At 43.0% G+C, this 18,405-nt stretch overlaps 1 protein-coding gene and 1 long non-coding RNA gene across 7 annotated transcripts in view; one reads left to right on the top strand and one right to left on the bottom strand.

Annotated features, from left to right (window-relative positions):
- cux1b (cut-like homeobox 1b) overlaps positions 1-18,405 on the bottom strand; it is a 69,040-nt gene that overhangs the window by 29,456 nt on the left and 21,179 nt on the right. For all 6 annotated transcript variants that reach the window (XM_054742668.2, XM_054742661.2, XM_054742662.2 and 3 more), the window contains exons 2-5: positions 10,245-10,355; positions 6,692-6,739; positions 2,918-2,996; positions 599-736 (exon numbers count right to left, since the gene is read on the bottom strand). In XM_054742668.2, coding sequence (XP_054598643.1) covers positions 599-736; positions 2,918-2,996; positions 6,692-6,739; positions 10,245-10,355 — 376 coding nt within the window. The remainder of the gene's footprint in view (positions 1-598; positions 737-2,917; positions 2,997-6,691; positions 6,740-10,244; positions 10,356-18,405) is intronic.
- The window catches only part of LOC129163812 (uncharacterized), a 47,857-nt gene continuing 31,449 nt past the window's right edge, over positions 1,998-18,405 (top strand). The window contains exons 1-2 of the long non-coding RNA XR_011516059.1: positions 1,998-2,087; positions 4,387-4,498. This is a non-coding gene — a long non-coding RNA (uncharacterized lncRNA). The remainder of the gene's footprint in view (positions 2,088-4,386; positions 4,499-18,405) is intronic.

Genomic DNA, 18,405 nt, shown 5'->3' with positions numbered 1-18,405 from the left:
GATCATAAACACAGCTGATTTGTTAGATTTAGTGATGAATCACTCCTGTAGAAACTAATGAAGGGTGAAGAGAAATTTCAGCTGTTAGATTAAGGTGTTAAAAAGACAAACGAACAGCGAGCAGATTGGTTTCACTTTTGCTTTGTCTAGCGGACACTAGGGGGTGCTAAAAACAAGCCAAATTGCTAAGTATCCCCTTGACAGGACAAGTGCAATTAGCTAATAATGCCACTTTTATTTCCAATACAGTTAAATTGATTGACGACTATGAGATTATCAATGGAATTACGAGTTCACAAGTAGGTAAAATATTTATATTAAAATTAAAATAATTGATTTTCTGTCAGTATTTGCAGTTCCAGCTTTTCTGCTAGTTATAATAAATGTGTTTTATTATGTTTAAAACCCTCCACTGGAACCACCTGCTCGCTGAAGCATGTTTGATCTATAGTACACTCCACTGGTCACACACACTCTAGTTCGTGTTTTACCATTCACAACGGGGAATCATTTTGATTCATTTGGACCGCCTCAATTGCTCTCTAAAAGTCAGGAATATGGTGAAATGTTTTGCCTTAGCCGCATATCCTGAGCTAACCTTGGTTCTTAACTTCGGCAAACTCTTTGTTGTAGTCCTCCAGTGTCTCTCGAAGCTTGGTGTTCTCTGTCTCAATGTCGTGCATCCTCTGGAGCTTCAGCTGCAGCTGCTGAGCCAGCTCCAGCACAGGTACAGGGTCTGGGGGAGAAAACACACACACACACACACACACACACACACACACACACACACACACACAGTTAACACACTGCAAAGCAGATCAGACAAGCAAGGGCAGAGAGGTGGCCCAGTGCGCTAGGAATAACCACAGTCAAGGCCGTACGAGAGTGGGCACTCGTCCTGGTGAAGTGTCCTTGAGCAAGGCAATGAATCTAACAGCTTTGGGATAAATGTTTTGGAGCCGACCCTCACCTTTGACCTTGCTGTGCAAAATGATTGATTTCAGCATGAACCAAAACACTACACAATTAGCAGAACAACTGTGACGGGCCACATTTAATGCTCTACTTTATCATCCAAACTGATACAGAATTATTTCATCATTGAAAGTGGATCAAAATGTGTTTTAAAAGTTTCTGAAAAAAGGAAACCTAAAATAAATATTTCATGAGGTGATAGTTGCTTTCCCGCTTTGTTTATGCAATCTAAATGTTTACTTTTGAGAGTGTTCTTTAAACATTGTTTGAAATTCATAATAGTTTACACTCCAGCTGGTTCACTGTCAACAAAAAACTCATTTGAATCAGTCAAGGCCTGGTGTAAAACAGAAACTTCTGTACAGACAAAACTTTCCTATATGATACACTGTAAATGTTTATATCAAGAACCTCTTGTTGAGATTTGAGGAAAGCACCGGCTCTGTATCGGAAGGGCTAACGCTGACGCAGCAGCAGGACTGGATTACAGACACCAGAAGAGGCAGAAATAAGTTAACATAGATGAGACACATTAACAAGAGAGAGTACCGAGCTGTGATTAGTTAAAAGTGTTTACTGTGACGCAGCTTGAAAGTGAGAGAAAAGAGAAACACCAGAGCAGACAGTTGGACAAAGTAAAGCTGTAAAAACAACAACAAAAAAGATGTTGAAAGAAGTAAATAAGAGATTAGAGAAACAGAGACAGGGAGCACAAAGGCAACTTTCTACAGGCATTTCACCAACAACTCTGGAAAACACGCAGCAGGGTTAACTGTCAGTGTGATGAAGAGAGCCCTGTCAGTCAGGCCAATCACATCTGATTGGTGCCCATGGGTGGCAGACTGGTGACAGGCAGCCAAGAGACGCAAGCAACGCTCATCAGCATGCCAGCTAAAAGAGCAGTTTATGTATGTGTGTGTGTGTGTGTGTTTGTGTGGTACAGATAAGAGGAACTGACAGCTTACAGCTGGGGGTAAGAGACGTGTGTGTGTGTGGTGCGTGCGTGCGTGCGTGTGTGTGTCATGTCTGACGCAGTGAGATATCTTAACTACGCTAATGAGAGATCAGAAGAGAACGATTGGGGAATTTCATGCTGATTTTGTGCTGTCAAGGTAACACACACACACACAATTTCACGTAAACGTGTATGTCGCTGCAATAGCTTTGTACAAACTCACGCGCGTACAAACAAATACTAAATAACATAATTGTACGCCCTGAACAGAGACTCCTATCAGCTTTGGCGCCCTTGAAAATGGACTCTCTCTCCCTCTTATCAAACTTTCGTCAACGGTACAGCCTGTTAAAAACAGTTTGACTTGTGGGCCACTGGTGCTGAACACTCTCGCCAGACACCTTTAATCTAAAGCAGAGCACACTTGGGCTGCCTATCCAGGCCTTCGGCTGACAGAAGACAGAAGAAAACACACCGTTTCCTCTTTCAGAACTGCGGCATTAGTCAGGCTGGTTTGTGTCTCTGTGCATGTGTGCATCAGGCATTACATCATTGTCTCGCTGCAAGTTAAGAATAGCCCCGTCAGTGCTGGCGCTGACTTATTGGGAGCAGTACAATCCAAAGATATTACTGTAGGTCTATCCTTGTGGGAATATGACGACCTCCTTACGCTATAGATGAACTCAACTCCTTTCCTACATACTGGGTCCCTCCTGGACTTCCACACAGCTGGAAATCTCCAGCCAGCAGCACATTTGAAGTGGTCTTTGTAACTTTTCTTTATGACAACTTGTGTGTACATTTTGCTGGAACCAATCCTTGTTTACATTGAGACAAGGACAATTTAAAAGCCACACCAGTGGGATAATGGCCTCTTGGGGAATCATTAGTGTGTCAGGCAAATGAACAGCAACTGAAAAGCTTGATTCCTTCTCGTGTTGGTGCTAGTTTATACCATCATGAGGTGTTCAAACTGAAAATTCTTACCTGGGACATCGATTATTTTCTTGTACACGTTCAAGAAGGCAGCCTCTGCTTCTTTACTTCTTTTACTCAAGGCATCAATCTGCAAGGATTGAAAAACAACAAAAGTAACGATTAGTTGTCTGTTACACCACCTCAAATCTGAGTGTCAGATCTATTTAACCCACAGAAAGGCCCATTAAATTCATTGTCAGAGTAGCCTACATATTTGTCCATCCTCACTATGCATTGGTATGTTGCCAGTGATCACGGCTGTCTTAACAGAGGCTGCTTTGGTGTTTCCTTCCTGTGAAGCCAGTTCAGCTGTTCAGCTGCTGACGGACGCCTTTCGTTTGTCGTGCACCAGTGTGCGTTTACATCCGTGTCCTCCAATGAGTGTGTGCTCTGAATCCATCAGTCAACGTGTGTATGTGTGTGTTAAAAATACAAAAAAAAAAAAAAAGTGTGTTCCGTTTCCCCTCCAGCACGCTGACATCGTTAAACAGCTGGCTCAGTCTTTCCAGCCACAGCAGGGGCAGATTATTCAGTCAGCTTTTAGCAGCAATACAGTGTGGATCCATTACTGATGTAGCCATTAACACAAGAGGGCACGGCATGCGCTCCATCACTGATATTATTGAAACAAACGGCATCAGGCTGGATCCATAAGAGATTAATTCTGAAAAATCACAGTGAGAAACTTTTGCATTGCTGAAACACGAGGCTACGGTCTCTGTGGCACGCTTCAATAGGAGAATCAGACACAGTAGGCGAAACGCATCTGAATTCAAATCTAAATTGAGGGAAACAGATGCCAAATAAAGACATTCAGATGGTGCTACTGTACTGGGCAGAGCTACAGCCGACTACTCTGGCTCAGGCACTCAGACTAAACAGCCTTGTGTTTTGCTTCCAACTCCTCCAGCGCATTCGCGAAAAGAAAAGGAATAGAGACAAAAGCCTATCTAAGTCCAAATATAAAGTCTTCACATTCCCAGCCAAGCCAGTAGTGTAGTTGATGGGTGGTTTAGGGGTTCTTGCCACTGTAAACAGAACAGTCTACATGTAATACTGCCTGGGCTCCTATGGGAACCTAATAAATCTCTTCACATGGCTTTGATTCACTCTAGTTTTTTAGCCGCAAAACATCTGGCCCCGAGTAGACTGGTGCCAGCACCCCTCCCTCTTTTCCCCCTTTTTTTTACTCCCGTGTCTTTCTCTCAGTCTATCTCTTGTCACTTCAATGCTCTGACTCAGTCTTTTCTTCTCTCCCTCAATCTCAATCTTTTTCAGCGTCACTCTGTCACACAGCTTAGTCTCCTACCATCTTATCCTGTTTGTTTCTCTCACAAACAAACCTATTATTATTACTACACAACATGCTGCATCATGTTCTGTTTCCAAGTAGCAATCAGAATATTCTGATGGCATTGACAATAAAGGAAGATTATGTACACAAATCTTACACACTAACGTTGATCTTGTGTGTTTAGGAATGTGCAATCAGAGATTCAGAGTTTGTGATTAAGTGACGCACAACAATAAAAGATCTACTGATGGCAGCGAAGGAAACCGACTGCATGACTGTACGATGACTGGGCCAAGGTCAGTGGTACAGCGGTTTTATATAGCGCAACATGGGAGGCAGGAAATAGACATTTAATGTAGGACACACCCTACAGTTAAAAGCAGGTTAACTGCAGGACCAGGGCCATTAGAAGACCACCCAGGATTTGCAAATACAGCCCTGCTGCTCCAAACTGCAGCTCGTTCAACCAATCCCAATGACATCTGCTATTACATGCTCCCCTGCCCCCATCCCACACACACACACACACACACACACACACACACACACGCAAACAAATGAAGTGACACAAATGAAACCTCACCAGTATCAGTGGGTTACTGATGAGAAGTGCTTACAATTGCAAAAAGTATCCCTGACACATCCACACACAAACACATACATACATACGTCAGCACCTTGTGGCACCATCACTCAGCACCGCCTTGCACCCCTATCTAACCCACAGTGTGTGAAGGGCATCAGGCTGACCTGCGTGTGTGTGTGTGCGTGTGTGTGTGTGTGTGTGTGTGTGTGTGTGTGTGTGTGTGTGTGTGTGTGTGTGCGTGCGTGCGTGCGTGTGTGTGTGGCCAGCCCCAGTGGAGTCTGATAAGGGGAGGCTATGGGAAGCAGAGACTGAAGCCTTGGATAATGGAAAAGCTTATCTGATCGATGGACCAACAAGAAACACTGAGCACACAATACACACACATTCATTCACACACACACACACATATAACCCGTTTACCAAACGGAGGCCTTGTGGAAACTGTAGCATTATTGGTAATAATTATGACCCGAAGGGCACCCACCTTTCAATGACAAAGATTAAACAAAGTGTCAAGACCTCCAAGTTCCAGAGCTAAAACTTTCTATTGCTCTCTCCCTCTCTCTCTGAGGCCCACGTTCTCTCAGTAATGACTGGAGCTTCTGAGGAAAATGCTTAGGGATGAGTTAACGTGGGACTCCAAGAGGACCCCTCTGGTTTCGGGTGCTGTCTTGTCCTTGATCAAAGGATTGAGGGCTAAGCAAACAAAGACAGGCTAAAATTACACATTCTCAGAACGACTCATGTTGTGGCACGCAAACGAGCTGAATAGTCGCCTGATTGATGGGCTGCTCTGAGACTGGCGCGGGTGTACAGTATTATCTCAATAATCATAAGATCACGTCTTTCTCAGTTCCATGGCCACCCACTGCGCTTCTTGGCGTGTTCTGGTGTGTGCGTTGTCGAGGTGTGTCAACATAAAGATGGTGGAAACAGCTGACAAAGCCCCAATTATACTGCTGCTGTTTCTATTCTTTAAATAGACTGTGGATCATCAGCAGAACATGGTGAAACCACTAAAAATTACAGCGTTTTTACATAACCACGGGCTGTGTTTGTTGCTCTAACTCGAGAATATGGAAACTAACCCAGTGTTAAAACTGTAATAGTCTATGGCCAGTAGGAAAACAGCCCTTGTCACTATCTATTGAGATGATTTTACTTGAGTGCATGTGTGTTCTAGTGCGTGTGCATGTCGGTGTGTACCTACCCACCCACTTCAACCCTAAATAAGGCCCCAGTCTCAACTAGCCGCTTCCACTCCTACCCTCTGACTTTCACATATGGGAGTGAACTAGAAACGCTTGGCTGTGAAAAAGGAGGAGTCTCGATGGAATTAGGCCAAAATGATAAAGGGGAATATTAGGTGTATGATATAGCACATGCACGCATGAGTCACCCCTTATTGATCTGCGTACATCGAAACATATTAAACTGAAAATAAACAACTTTGCCACAGCAAGGAGAAACAGTTCATGATTCACCAAATTAACAAAAACAGAAAAGAAAAACAACATGATGGAGTAATGCAGCCAGTAAATTGTGACTGGCCAGAGCAAGAATTTAGTGGTGACTTTATTTTTTTCCTCCTTCTCAGGATGCAATTTAAACACACCCTCGGGCTACAGCACTTCATGAATAGGACAGAAAATCAAGAGCAGAGCGGGGCAAAGCAAAGAAGGAGAAGAAAAGGGGGGAAATGAGATAGTGGCAAGAGGAAGAATAGAAGATGGTGAAGAGAGAGTAGAAAAATGTAGGAATGACCACAGAAAAAAAAGAGAAAAGGGGAAACAAAGCCGTTGAACTAAAGTCAAACAGGGTTTGTAAAATGTTCAGTTTAAATACGAGGACATGAATGCCAGTCAGGGGAGTCGTCACATTGCATAGTCACACACACACTCACCTCTCCTTGGAAGCTCTTCAGCAGAGGGGCAACTTGTTTCCGTAAATCCTAAAAATAAATAAATACATTAGTAGGTTTAAAAAAAAATTAACGATAGGTAAAAGCATACTTATAACAGTTAACACAACCGTGTTAAAATACATCAACTATCGTGGCAGCTATTCTTGATTCTGCCAATAAAAATAAAATGGTGCAAAAATGATGAATAGCAGAGGGAAGCTGAGGCCAGGCCGGTGCCCTGGGGTGCTCTGCTGGACTGGGTTTCTCATAAGAACAGGTGCAGCACCACCTGGGCCACCCGAAGGCACCACTAGTGCGTGAGAGTCAGAGCAGGGAGGGAGCCACAGATAGAGCCTACAGTTAATGCAAATTGTTTTAGCAGCACACTGGGTTTAGACTTTAATAGCAAATGCTTTTCACCCTTCAAGTCCCATTGCATGACTTTCCAGTACAAGTCAGCAGTTTTAGATTAGATAGCCAGTTGAGTACGTATCAAGGGAACATGCAAATCACAGTGCTGTTAGCCAGGCCCGGGTACTGACAAACTGAACTGGAGCGTATGGTAAAAAGCGCAGCAGAATAGGACATTCTGTACATGAGCATTTGATTTGCACAGTCTGTGGACACAAACATGTTCACAAAACTGCCTAATGAAGACCATAAGTAGGGCAACAGCAGATGCATGCTCAGGAGATGCAGAGCCTTTCAGAAACCTCTGCTAAAAGCCTAAAGTAAAATGTGTGGGGCGTGTGCATGTCAGGCTGACCTGTGACCAGTGTCTGGGGCTGGACTAATCTCGGGTTGGTCCAGACTGGCTGCTTGTCTGGGGCTTAGGACAGGTCATGACTCTGTGACCTTGCGTCATTGTTACCTCATTAGGGGTCGGTGTGGCTGTTTGTCTGAACCAATCCAATATGCACCCTGAACCCCACCCCTCCTCTGCTCGGGGTCGCCCTTTCTCGCTAAACGCCATTCACACAAAGCCACCAGATAAGTGACTGTTATGAAATTTGCATTAGATTGTGATTCCATTTTAACTCAAAGTTCAGTTCCAGTTGGGTCTGTCTAATCTTGCTGTAGCTTAAATAAATGATAGATAAAAATATAATATGCCATGACACCCATGTGACCAGCTCAGACATGTAGGGAGGTCTTGGAAGTTCAGAAGCGCAAGCAAAGACTAGAAGGTACAGAAAACCTTTCAAATGGTCAAATGTATTTTTGTTGTTTTAAATTTTTAGACAGGACTTAAAATTGAGGAAAATTCTGATAAAACCAAAAACATTCAAATAAAATAACTGAGGAAGCCACTTTTGCTGGACGCTCAAGCTCTAAACCCCTTCGGACCACTCCTGAGAGCTCCTCCCCCTGCCCCCTCCACTTCCAAAGATTTATGACCATATAACATAACAATGCACACAGACACCATGGTCAGTGTGTGTGTGTGTGTGTGTGTGTGCGTGTGTGTGTGTGTGTGTGTGTGTGTGTGTGTGTGTGTGTGTGTGTGTGCGTGTGCGTTGAGGGGAGTGAGGGGCCCAGGCAGCAGGAGATGGATGGCTGGTGTAAGCTGCCGGCAGACAGCAGACAGGCCAGCCTGAGGAATCCTCCAGGGAGTATGGAACTCCCATTCGCTGTCTGTCTGCCCTGCAGCTAAACACAAATGTGTGAATGCACACACACACACACACACACACACACACACACACACACACACACACACACACACACACACACACACACACACACACACACACAAGGTTGTTTTACTACTGCTGCCTGTGGTCAGCAATCTGTGTGGCATTTTATACAATCATCCCCACCTATTTCTTCATAACACTAGCATAGTGCAGTCTTAACTAAAAGGAAATTAAGAAGTAAATTAATAATTTAGGCAACTTAGAAAGCGCAGTGAGACTAAGTCTCAAGAAGAAAAAAATGATTCTGTGTGTCGGTCCTAATGAATTATAAAAACTTTGTTTTCACGCTGTATTTCTTTGCACCGCTTTCAAAATGCTGCAAAAGCTGCTGTGTGAGTGTCTGTGTGTGTTATTATGCAGACTGTGAGTGCAGTTCACGCCAAGTACAGCGCAGCAGACTAGACACAGTCAACGTGGGCCGGGCTCCTGGTTGTTGAATAATGGATCAGAGACGGACTCCCGCTCAGCTTAATGCAGTCTGATCTGATGTGACTGTGATCTCCGTTGACTGGTGCGGACCACAGAGAGCTGACAGCCCCCTCTACGGGCTGGTCAACCACACACAGAGCCAAGCACATGAAGAAGAAAGAAAACACAACTCTACAAACACACACAGAAGATGATTGGGGAATTTTTAATCAAGCACAGGCCATTGCATGTTATGAAGCAGCCTATTTGCGCTAGGCAGCTCTGATGTTCCTGTACTTGCAAACACCCAGAGTTTTAGTGCCGATTCCTACTGAGCCTGCTACAGCCCTGTAATGAATCCTGTCGCTCGTCTAGCCTGGCTGAGATTCCTCCTCCACATACCAGGGAGATGCCAGGGGCCACACAGACGCCAGCGGAGCCTTCCTAAATCACAGCCTTGTTACACTGATGAATGTGTGTGTCCTGTTCTGTGATCTAGACTATCTGCTTATGTGTTTTTGGGCCCATTTGCTTCTCTTTTTCTTTGTATGTGAGGATTTCTTTCCTTCTGGGCGCTGAGTGTGAGGTGAAACCTCCATCTTGTGTGCGCAGGTATGATTCCCTCTGGTTTAGCTTTTCCACACCACAAAGGCTACATGCTAAAGTCAATCGTCACAACCCTCACCCTGTGGTAACTATAATAGGCCTGCTGTCAACTCCACCGAGAGCTGACAATTTTCTATCCACTGTCTACACCATTCATTCATAATTCATAACACCATCAATAATTCACCATGGTGACATTACCAATAATAACACAACAATACTTTGTTTTCACTGTGAGGTTTGAAATGTGTTGCCTTGGTAACAGAGATGAAACAAATATTCCCAGGAGGAGTGATGGGAACACAGGAACAGGACAGAATTCCCTCCTGATCCCACTTAGTAGTGTTGTCACACTCTCTTTTTCTCCCCCTCCTGCTCAGCTCAGCGCTGCTCTGTCTCTTCGTCTTTCTCCCTCTCCTGCTCTCTCTCTCTCACACACACACACACACACACACACACACACACACACACACACACACACACACACACACACACACACACACACACACACACACACACACACACACACACACACACACACACACACACACACACACACACACACACACACACACACACACACTTTCAGCTCACATAAAAAACTAGGTCAGATAATACAAACTCCTGAGGGGTTTTCTGTTTTGTCTCTTTAGGATTTCAGGGAAACTAATGGAGAGACTATTTTTGGGAGCCAAGCCCGAATCTCTGCTCCGTCTCCTCCTCCCCTTATTTCTTGGTAAATAATCACCGCTACATTTATGTAGAAAGCAGATGCTGAGGAACCATCAGGAAAACTCTTATTGCTGAAGGATCAGTGGTATACAAGTCTGTTAATGTCTCACCTCTGGAGTGGTCTTCTTGAACTCGCGGCTCAGGTCAATTAGCTTCTTCCTTGACTGTTCGCTCTCGTCCTGTCTGTTGGCAAGTTGTGTGGCGGTGGCATCGAGTTCTTTCTGCAAAGCAAATGCAAAACTTAATATTAGCTCCAGCTGTACATATCACCTCTGCAAAGACAAAAGGCATCTTTCGAGATGCAAACTGGTCATTTAGCTCCAGTTTAAACTGACTCATGTGTTGTTGCTGCAGCAGAAGCAGACGACACAACACCATTCTCCAGCCAAGAAAAACTCTGCTACACCTCGGACTTCATCTGTATCAGGACTTTTCAGCCCGTCAGTCAGTTGCAACTGGGTCAGAGTTAAATTTCTGAAGCAATAAGCGAGTGTTAGTTTACAACAATTAGAGGACGCCTCCTCTCTTAATAACGTAACGACAGCATTGTAATTATCAACAACAGTGTTGTCAAGGCTGATTCTTAGGCCCGCCTTTATCCACATCTATTTAACTCTGTTATTAATAGCTGTCCATGGGACTTGTTCCAGATGATGAGTTGAATTCTGACATTAACAAGGCATTCAGGACTTGTAAAGATCTGATCTCGCCGAGTGTGTGGCAACTACTGGATTATGTTACTGTTGGATTCCTGCCCTCCGTCATGCTCACTCTTTTTTCTTTCCTCATTTTTTGTGAACTCTCCACAGGCCATCCACTCATTCACTCACTCAACCAGCAGTTCCGTCTCCTTGGTTTAAATCTTTTACTCCGCCTCTCTCCACCACAACCCTCAACTCCCCCCAACTGCTTCCATGCAGCCCCCTGTGAGGACGCCCACCCCTGAGAGTGATTAAACGCTGCTGAAGGGCCGTTATGCTAACTAACGCACTAATCATTTAATACACACATTACCACAGGGGCCCTTGTGGCTCAGTCCGCTGACAAGGTCCCAAAACACACTCACGCATTTATGCTCACACCACTCAAAACACACAATACAACCCTCTAAAGAAAAAGAATGATCAAGTACTAATTAGGAGATTTCTTCCCCCCCAATCAGCAATAAGTTTAAATCCCTGACCACCGCTGGTCTTGTTTTATTCTCAAACCATGAAAAAACAAAGATAGAGAAGTGGTTAACTGTCTTCTGCTGAGAATTTTACGCAGCAGCGCAGGATGTTGGCAAAAAAAACTTGCTTACATGCCATCTTGCTCTTGCTGCCCATGGAGCAGTTGATGTAGCAGCCTGTCTGCCCATGGCCATGGAGCAGCTGCGCTATCTGTTAGTGAATTTGAGCGTGCGTGGGGAGCTTGTGCAAAGCTTGATGAAGAGAAGTAGCTAGTAAATTTTAATCACTTTAAATTAATTGTCAAAACTTAGATGCTTCAATTAATAAATGTAGGTATAAATATTGAAAACTGGTAACATTTGAAAAAGAAACAAAGACACAAAACCCAACTGGTTTGGGATATTTGTGAAATTATGATTTTGCATGACTACAATATCTGTTTTTGAAGAAACATTATAAAGTTAAATTCTGTGTGAAAGGTAAAAAAAATACAATCTACTGAATGGCCTCTGTTAGGAGAAAAGCTTGTGTCCCACAGGAATGATAAGCTAAAGGCTAGTCCAAACTAACAAAGACCAAAGTGTGTTTGCTACCATAATAACAAAGATCCAGTCTCCTAAATTCAAATTTAAGCCAATGTTAAAATTATTTTAATCACCTTCAAACTGTTGTGTTTTATGACAGCAGCAATCCACTTAAGATGTGGGCCCATTTGAACCAAACTGAGTTGCTAAAAATAGGAATGATGCCACTTTTTTCCAAACCGATATGATACCGATACTTGGATCCGAGTACTCGCCGATACTGATTACAGATACTTCTATCACACAAAAAATGCAGTCAATTGGAATACAGGTTTTATTTTCTTCTCTGATTTCAACAGGAAAAGACTGTGAGGTAGATAAAGAAATAAAATATATTAATAGAAATTATCACAAAACTAAAATATTAGGTGAACAGAAATGGCAAGTTTAAGTGAAGCCACTTTCAGGCAACTGCATTGGTATCGGTTCCTGGTATTGGTTAACTTTTACCCATTAGTATCGGTGCATCCCTAGCTAAAAACTTGACTGAATGGACACGCATCTAAAAAAGTTTCAATCTCCCAATTTTCATAATAGTAATATATGTTGTTTTATAAATCCTTCAATCATTTTGAATTTTGTCTTACACAATGATTTTGGTAAACAATTCAAAATTTCTGCTAGACTTGACCGCTGTGTTTCCCTTTTGTTACCTTTAGCTGTGCTGGTGACATTTATGCTTGTAATTTCATATTAGTAGCTTTGTGGGGCAAACTTGATATTTACATAAAATAATATAGAAAATGTTTACATGAACAGTTGTGGAGATTAGAGCTGCTGTCCGACGACAACACAGTTTGGTGTTGTCTTGTTGAGACTAGCCATCAGCTCAACAGTCCTGTCAGACATAAAAGCCAATTCTCCAAACTGGCCCATTAGGATGTGATCTCCAGCAGGTACCATAGCAAATATATATAACTACTACCCTCATCAATAGCATAAATATGTCTTAAGACACCAAGTTCACTGGGAAACCGTTTTTTAGTAATTTTTTTTTTTAATGATCAGTGACTTTGAGTTTCACATAGCCTTCTACCCCTTTTTTCTGCATTAGCTGCCAAAAGTAAATAGACAGGTGAAACGCTCAGGTTAAAAAAAGTAATCAGAAATAGGTCACAATAAAAATTTGCATTGATGGACTCACCCATCTTGGCTTGCGACCAGAAAAGACTATTGTCGACTTAGCATCCAGGAAAAAATAGAGAATATCTCAGCCACTATACACTAATGTTAGCATAAGCAATTCCACTACATGCCAGAACTCTTTCAAGGTTGTGTTACTTGATCAACATCAACATTACAAAGCAAAGAGAAGCCAATAGTAGGGTCACAATGCAGTTAGCCAATCAGATGTGAGATGTCCAATTATCAGGAAATAGGGACTACATAACCTTCCAACTTCTAGTTCTGAAACAGGAACACCAGAGCTTTTTCCCCCAGAGACTGACTCAAGTCATTCATTCATACTAGAGACCACTGCAAACTAGGATTGTTACGGTAACCGGTGTGGCGGTAAACCCCGGTAAAAAAGTTGACAATAATAATAACCGTCTTGTTTTTTAAAAAATATATTATCTCGGTGGATTACCGTGGCTGCAGTGTAGGCGCGGTGACCCTTACCAGCCACCGTATCATCTGCTGAAGTTGCCGGCGGCACATGCGCACTTTGTTGTCTACAGCCAAAGCCTTCTTGAAGCTAAAGCTGAAATAATGGCCAAAGGAGGAGACGGCAGCGCTCAGGACATTTATTATCCCCCCAAAGAAGACAAAGTCGGAAGTATGAACATTTTTTGGATATTTGAAGAATGCCGGGGGACAGTTGATAGAAGACGGCTATCCTGTTTACAGCACGTGCAGAAAAAGTGTCTGTGAAAGGCAGCAACACTTCAAATGTCATGACACATCTGCGTGACCATCAGCCACAAATTTACAGTCAACGTAAGGCAAGTCAATGTTAGCGTTTTAGCTAAAATGCGTGATTTGAGGATTTGGGTTGAGGGAGAATGCAACGAGTCGCTATATAAAGCAGCCGCAGCGCCGCTACCTGCATATAAACCGTGTCGCGGACACCCCCATATTGAAATGACGCTATGCATAACGGGGCTGCCAGGGGCAGATAAGAGTTGGTCTCTCTCAGAGAATAATTATGAATTTAACAACGATTACTGCCTGATGACATTTTCCCAAATCTGCAAAGCTCACTGGAAGGACACAAACCGAGGACAATATTTTCCTGATATAGGGTTTATTACTCAAGTAAGGGTAAAAAGTATCTGATTAGAAGGCTACTTGAGTACTGAGTATCATCTGATCTAACATTTTTAAAATGATGACATCAAACAGACAAAAAATAAGTTATGGGCAAATATTGGTATTTTAAAGACTAAAGGGGAAAAATGTAAACAAATAACATAATTACAAAATAACAAATTTTAGGCTAAATTTAGACACAAACTGAGGACAATATTTTCCTGATATACAGGGTTTTTTTACTGAAAATGTAACTTTTTAAAAAAAATGCTGCGATAATACCGAAAACCGTGATAATTTTGGTCCCAATAACAGTGAGGTTAAATTTTCACACCGTGACAACCCTACTGTAAACGTGTTGTACAACAAAGTACAGTGAAGAAAAACGTTTAGGAATTGTTTAAAAATCAACACATGAAGGTTTTTCTTTTAATATTATCTGCATTTAGACAGAAAAGGATGGGTTGAATTTAACCTTGAAATACAGAAAGCATGCCGTTAATCACAGGTCAACAGCTTTGTCCAAACATTTCTCATCAATTAGACTTTTGGGGGGACTAAACTAAACTAACTGCAGTCTTCCAGTAGAGCTCTGCTCAGGGAGGTCATGTGCCAATCCCTAACGCCCTCGATTCCATCCAATCCCTCTCCAATACCCAGCACATATCCCAATGTGTTACCAAATCCTCATTCACCAAAAAAATTCTCACCGCTAAGCTAAATAAACACATCACACATAAAAGAGGATTGATTCAATGCCAAGTGGGCGAGTAATTATGTGGATGGTCTTACTTCAAAAAAGTGGGGGAGGGAAAAAAGGACCCTCACACACACACTCGGGTTTTGACTATGCAGCAAAGACTGTGCCCACATCAGCAGACACACGCAGACTTTACACTACACTCATCGTGCTGATAGAGCGTAACGTCCAGAGAAACATGGTCTCTGCTGGCTGGCTGCTATACATACACATTAGGGCTGCAACAAACGATTATTTGGATAATCGATTAATCGGATGGGGTCTCGACACGATTAATCGATTAATCGGATTATATGGGGAAATTTTTAAAAACTGCTAGGGAAACGTTATTTCTCTCCTTCCTTCACTTTATTTAACACAACATTATTAGAAAACAGTTCAATAGCAGAAAAACAACATGCCATCACCTAAATTGTCTTATAAGGTGTATAGACAGAGACCCTAAGCTACACCTATCTGTGACCTAAAATGCTTGGTCCAAGTTAAATAGCTTAAAGAGCAATTCTCATCTGTTTTGTTTGATCTCATCTGTTGACATTTATTTTAAATGTAATTAAACATAGGCTGTGAATTAATCAAAATTGATCACTATTTCCAAAAATGACTGAAAAAATACCAAATAAAACAAAAGTAAATGAATGCCATCCTCCTTGCGATGATGCCCTGGGCAACTGCCATAAAGTCACATCAAGAAATGCTGCTGATCATTCCAATGATCCCAAATAGACTCACATTAGGCCACATGAAAGCAACTGAACCCAAAAATATATTAACCAGAATATAACTGCACTCTCACACAACACGCCTGCAGCAACAGTTAGGACTCCTCCCTCCCTTTTAAAAGCGTTTTTGCTTCTGAGGACATTGTGGTTGTAAAACCACATGCTAGTAGTCTGGCCCCGGTGTGATCAACCAGTTTCTGTGGGAATGTGACGGCGGAACCAGGGCCAGATTAACACTTTGTTGTACCCTGGGCAACAATATTCAAGGGCTCCATCATCACGACCCAAGGATCACCATAATGTGGTCACATACAGAATATTTTACTGTAATATGCAGTAAATATACTCAATACTTGAATGCCTGACAACATGTAACCCGCCCAGAGTAACCTTTGACCCACCTCGTGTGGACTGACCAATGAGGAGAGGGTCTTAACTTGAGGCCCTCTCTTCATTGGTCAGTCTGCATGAGACTGACTCTCAACTGACGTTCAGTCGTAGGCAGCGAAGCGTCTCTGTGCAGTGCAAAAGCCCGGGTGGACAGTTCGTTTAATGTAGGGTGACCATATTTCCATTTCCAAACAAGAGGACAGGGGATCTGTGCCTATGACGTCACACTATGGCAACGCCACACAAACCATGTTGGGACCCATTTTTTGTAGGAACTAAATTAATATCAGATTCTGCCAATAAAAGGGCTCTAAAACAATTCATATGTAAATATTTTGCATATTTAAGGCAAAATCTAATTTTTCTGCTTTAGTGCTGCAACAAGGTTTTATTAATAATAAATTATTATACCTTTTGTTTTACTACAGCATCGGTAAGCTTCCTGTGCACAGATTATTAAGGATGCTTGTTTCAGCTGTGAGATTAGACGATACGATCAATGAAAAAATAAATTGTCACACACTCCATGGAAACTTTCAGAGAATCCACAAATAGTGGCTTTCAAATGGTTTTGTTACTTTTTGCAAGTTTATAAAAGAAGCAGATGAGACAGCATGTCTGATAATTTAGTTTTTCATCTGATAATATTAGAACATGTCAGTAATGTCTGAGGGGATTTTATAAACACCATATAACTAACACTCCTGGAGAGGGTATGAATTACACAGAGGCTTCTGGGGAGCCCAGTTATTGGGGGGGGGGGGGGGGGGGGGCATTTTGCCTTGGCCCCCAAAATGTCTTGAAACGGCCCTGGGTGTGTGACTGAGTTTTGAAGGTGATCTGAATTGTATCAGATGTATAAATATGACATGTGTATAACTTATTGTTTTTTACTGGTAAAAACGTGTAGTGGAGATAAATCTACCTACATTTGACTTTTCAACACTTTGTTTTGTTTTCTTGTTTTTATTGAACTATTTTCCTGTCCTGTCTGTCTCTCATCTTCCTGCATCTCCTCTTAATTCTCCAGAAAATCTGTTGCCTGGATTCTTACCTTTTCACCTCATCAGTTACTTTTGAGCAGATCAAAGGGATCTCCTGACCGAAAAGCTCAGAGCGCGTTTTCGATGCTGCGTGAGGTGACATCACCACAGCACAGGTGATGAGCTCCGCAGTAGCGAGCTTCAGGCACAGATAAGACAGAAAATAGAGAACATGTGCGGACATGAACGATCATGTGCTAATTATAGTTTTTTGGTTGCGCCACTTTGAGAATGGACCGTGCGCTGGAAGCAGCTGCCTGGATCGCTGTGCAACAATGCGGAACCGGTTTGCAGCAGCGCAAGTCTGCCGGCTCTCCCTCGCGCTGATCTGCGGCTCTCCCTCGCGCTGATCTGCGGCTCTCCCTCGCGCTGATCTGCGGCTCTCCCTCGCGCTGATCTGACTTGCTCTGGTCTGCGCGCAACGGCGGGCGGGAAGGGGGGGCGCTTTTGGAAGAGTTGTGCGACACAACGAATCGATGACGCAATTCGTTGCCAACGCTTTTAGTAATCGATTTTCATCGAATTTATCGATTCGTTGTTGCAGCCCTAATACACATTAAATCTCTAATCGTAAAGAAATCAGACCACAAAAATGAATAAGTCATCAATATCAGCTTAATACGCTTATGTTTCCCACAAGGGATTGTCAGTATTAGGACACATACATTAAAACTTGTAAGCAAAAGTATAAAGAATGTTAACAAACAGAAAAGAAAGAGTCCTGCGCAGTTTGTGTCCAATTGCTTTAGCCAACTGATCTCAGCAGGTACTTAGCTGTGAAACTGCTGTTGTGGCTAAAAAAAGAAGGTAACAGATAGCTAAACAGAAAGATGAAGACTTTTCATTATAAAAATGTTTATAAAAAACGGTGAACAAAGACTGGTTGCGCGCTCCGTCCCGCAGCTCTCCTCAGAGAGAGCGGTTTGCACACGTTCCGCTGTTGTCTCTCACCAGTATCAGCTGATGGAGGGCTCTAGTTTCGTTGCGCCGTTCATGTCAGCGGACACGGTAAGGCCGGGGCATGACGCTTAGCCTGGCAGGTGGGCAAGCAAAGCCTGGCAGGTGGGCAAGCAAAGCCTTGTGGGCTGCCAGGCTTACCCCAAAATTCCACCATCTCCGCTCCGCTCCGGCACGAACTCCGCAGCACAAACGGTCCCGTTGTAGTCAATCAGAGCTGTTCCACTACTGCAGCTGTGCGGCGCAGTGCGCCGCCCGCCGTTCCGCAATCTGGCAGGAATAGGATCGATTCTATTTTTGCCAGACGCCGGAGCACCTCCGCAGTTAATGGACAGAAACCACAACCGCCCAACAGGAAAGGGAGCAAGCACAACTTCCGTTATTTCACAATAA

This window comes from Nothobranchius furzeri, chromosome 13, assembly GCF_043380555.1.
Source record: "Nothobranchius furzeri strain GRZ-AD chromosome 13, NfurGRZ-RIMD1, whole genome shotgun sequence".
NCBI lineage: Eukaryota > Metazoa > Chordata > Actinopteri > Cyprinodontiformes > Nothobranchiidae > Nothobranchius > Nothobranchius furzeri.
Note: the sequence above shows the minus strand (reverse complement) of the source record. Positions and strands in the feature narration are given on the sequence as shown.